Source organism: Coptis chinensis, chromosome 1 (assembly GCF_015680905.1).
Source record: "Coptis chinensis isolate HL-2020 chromosome 1, ASM1568090v1, whole genome shotgun sequence".
Taxonomy (NCBI): Eukaryota; Viridiplantae; Streptophyta; class Magnoliopsida; order Ranunculales; family Ranunculaceae; genus Coptis; species Coptis chinensis.
In genome coordinates this window covers 45,073,203-45,076,183 of record NC_141456.1, presented here as the reverse complement: position 1 = coordinate 45,076,183, position 2,981 = coordinate 45,073,203, and the positions used below count along the sequence as shown (strand labels likewise).

The following is a 2,981-nucleotide window of genomic DNA, read 5'->3' as shown; positions in this document are numbered from 1 at the left end:
GTGGCTTACTACTTCTCGGTGTGAAAGGTTCTTTGACGGGCTGATTAATTAATTAATTTTTGTTATTAACTCAAGAAGTTTTTGCCCTACATAATAGTTATTTTATATGATTCTCAGGTTTTCAAAATGGTTACTTTCAACCCACTAGCAACTATTCTTAAGGAAAACAAACTTCTTGGCCCTAATTAGATAGACTGGAAACGCAACTTGGATATCGTGTTGACTGCTGAAGAGTACAAATTTGTACTCAATGAGGAATGCCCACCTAAGCCTGACGATATTGCTGGAGAAGAGGAGAAAGTAGCATATAAGAGTGGAACAAGGCAGATGAGATGTCGCGGTGTTACATTCTGGCATCTATGTCAAGTATGCTGCAACATTAGCATCAAGCCATGACCACGGCTTATGATATGACGCTTAATCTCAAGGAACTCTTTGGACACCAGAATAAGGCTGCTAGGCAAACTGCCATGAAAAACTTGATGACCACAACTATGACTGATTGGAGTCCTGTAAGGGATCTTATACTCAGGATGATGGCTTATCTAAATAAGTTGGAGATCCTTGGAGCTGATATCGATGTAGAAACGCAGGTCGATATCATTCTCATGACGCTGCCTGAGAGATTTGAATTGTTGCGCCTTAACTACAACATGAACAAAAGGTTGTATTCTTTGGCGGAACTTATGACAGAACTTCAGTCAGCTGAGAGTCTATTTAAGCATAGTTATGTTCAGGTTTATGCTACTGAGAAGGTTTCTACTTCTACGCCTAATGGCGGTAAGAAGAAGAATAATGTTCAAAAGCATAGGAACATGGAAAAGAAGGGCATGGGACCTAAAGGAGCTGTGAAAAAGCTTAAGGGCAACTGCTACAAGTGCAAGCAGTCAGGACAGAGGAAGCCAGATTGTCCTCTTCTCAACCAAGAGAATAATGGAGGTATGTCTCATGCACTAGTCGTTTAACATGTTTAATGGTGTTATCTACCAGTACATGCTGTGTAGATACGGAAGCCACTAACCATGTCTGCATTTCATTGCAGAGGTTCCAGGAAACCAGAAAACTTAGTGTTGGAGAGATTGCCTTATCTTGGGGGGATGCGGTTCCTACAAACTCGTGTTCTAATCCGTGGAAGATGAGTAGAAGATTGAACACGTTTGGTGGAATCCTAAAATCGCTCATACACGATCAGTTGTGTACAAGATGGAGGCCCATCTTGCAACGGTGTGTAGAAGTTGGAGAGAGACTCTTCAGCTTGTACTACTTCGTCAGCCATTGATAAGCACCCAAAACTGTAATACGAAACCCCAAGAGACATAGCATTTTGGTTAATTATGTGTTTAATAATCTTGAAATAATTATATTTTTGTACTTTTGTAGGTTTTCGTAGTTAACGTGAATATGATGATAAAACATGCATTAAAGTATGGGAATACTATGCATACTCGAAGTCTTCCCACTCTGCCCCAGTGAAGCCCAACAGAGCCTGACTAGAGCCGAAGACTCTAAAGGGACAAAACCAATGCAGAATGGGTCAACGTGTAAAGAAGCAGCAAACTTCCGAAGCTCACATCTTTCAAACCTGGACGCCGATTTTAGCAAGTAAACTACCATAACAACTAGGGTGATGAACTCTACGTAAAGACAAAAAGTTGTAAAAATGCCAAAATCCGAGCTGCCACTGGACACATCATGTGGACCCACTCTGCAGGCCCACAAGAAATGATGAGTTATCATGCATAGACAAGTGGCAAGACATTTGTGTGCCACCTTGCTAATAAAGAAAAGACAAAACAAGAAATTAATACATGATTTGATGTTTGGAAAGAAGAAAAGATAAAACAAGAAAAGATAAACTTTGTTAATACAAAGTTTGGATTTTTAGAAATAGGAAAGGACAAAACTTATAAATGGAAGGCTGTGAGATTCAAAGAGGGGGTATATAGTTTGATGTTGGAGAAAGAGGGGGGGGGGGCCTTCAATCTTGCATATTTCCTTTTCGTTGTTACATTTTCATACAGTAGCTTTTTTTCCTTCCAAGCTTTTGTATTTGGTACAATAAGTATTCACTTCAATAAAATCTATTTTTCTTCAAGTTAAATTCTTGTTCTTCATTCATTTCTTTTTACTTATTCATTACATACACCAAAAACAATCAATCTATCCAAGGACCATGAGCTAAAATCCTCCCAAGGGGAGGGTTAATGATGCTCATGTGAGGATCAGGCTACAATTTAGTGTTCCAGAATCACTACTTAGGAAATAGGTTCAGATTATACATCCAGCCCCAAAATGACTGAGTCTGACCAAAGTTGGAGTGCTAATGCTCCAAACCACTCTCGCGTGAGACCCAGTTAACACTAGGTCCAGTCTCGTGTGAGATCCTATGGTGGCCATCAGCCCTCTGGTCTATCCAGCTGATGTGAATTCAAACCAGGAGCTGAAGTGATATTTCAGAGATGGAATGTTAAGTCAACTTCTCATGCTAGTGAGATGATCTCAGAGATGAGTGCATCTTACTAGGGATCAATACTCGACATCATTTTGGGTTTGTCTACGAACTTGAGACGGATTACAACTGTAGTGATATGGTACTCTAAGTTTTGAAACTGACCTTGCATGATTATGATTAACCCTTTTCCTGTATCTCTCTCTTTATTTAGAAATCAATCATTGTAATTTTACGTTAATTGCATTCCAAGTTTTAATTAAGAAACAAACTAAAATCCTACACACTAATCCCTTAAGGTTGTAAATCCAGTTGTGAACCTTGCCTAGTTCTAAGGTATGGACGATCCTTTACTCGACCTATGCTACCAACCCACGTGACTAAGGTAACTTGACTAATCAGACATTTATAGACTTTGGACTTTGGACTTCAGACTCAAAAGGACAAGCCCTAAAGGACTGATTATCAAATGGCGTCGTTGCACACCTAAGGACTCCGAACAATTAACATAACAACTGGAATACATCATTGG

General features: G+C 39.5%; 1 protein-coding gene across 1 annotated transcript; it reads left to right on the top strand.

Moving 5' to 3' along the window:
• Nucleotides 1-392: 392 nt before the first annotated feature.
• Nucleotides 393-1,068, top strand: LOC147524234 (uncharacterized). Its single transcript, XM_086574006.1, has 3 exons — nucleotides 393-755; nucleotides 828-939; nucleotides 1,043-1,068. The coding sequence occupies exons 1-3, from the start codon at nucleotides 393-395 to the stop codon at nucleotides 1,066-1,068; spliced, it is 501 nt and encodes a 166-aa protein (XP_086430132.1).
• The last annotated feature ends 1,913 nt before the right edge of the window (nucleotides 1,069-2,981 follow it).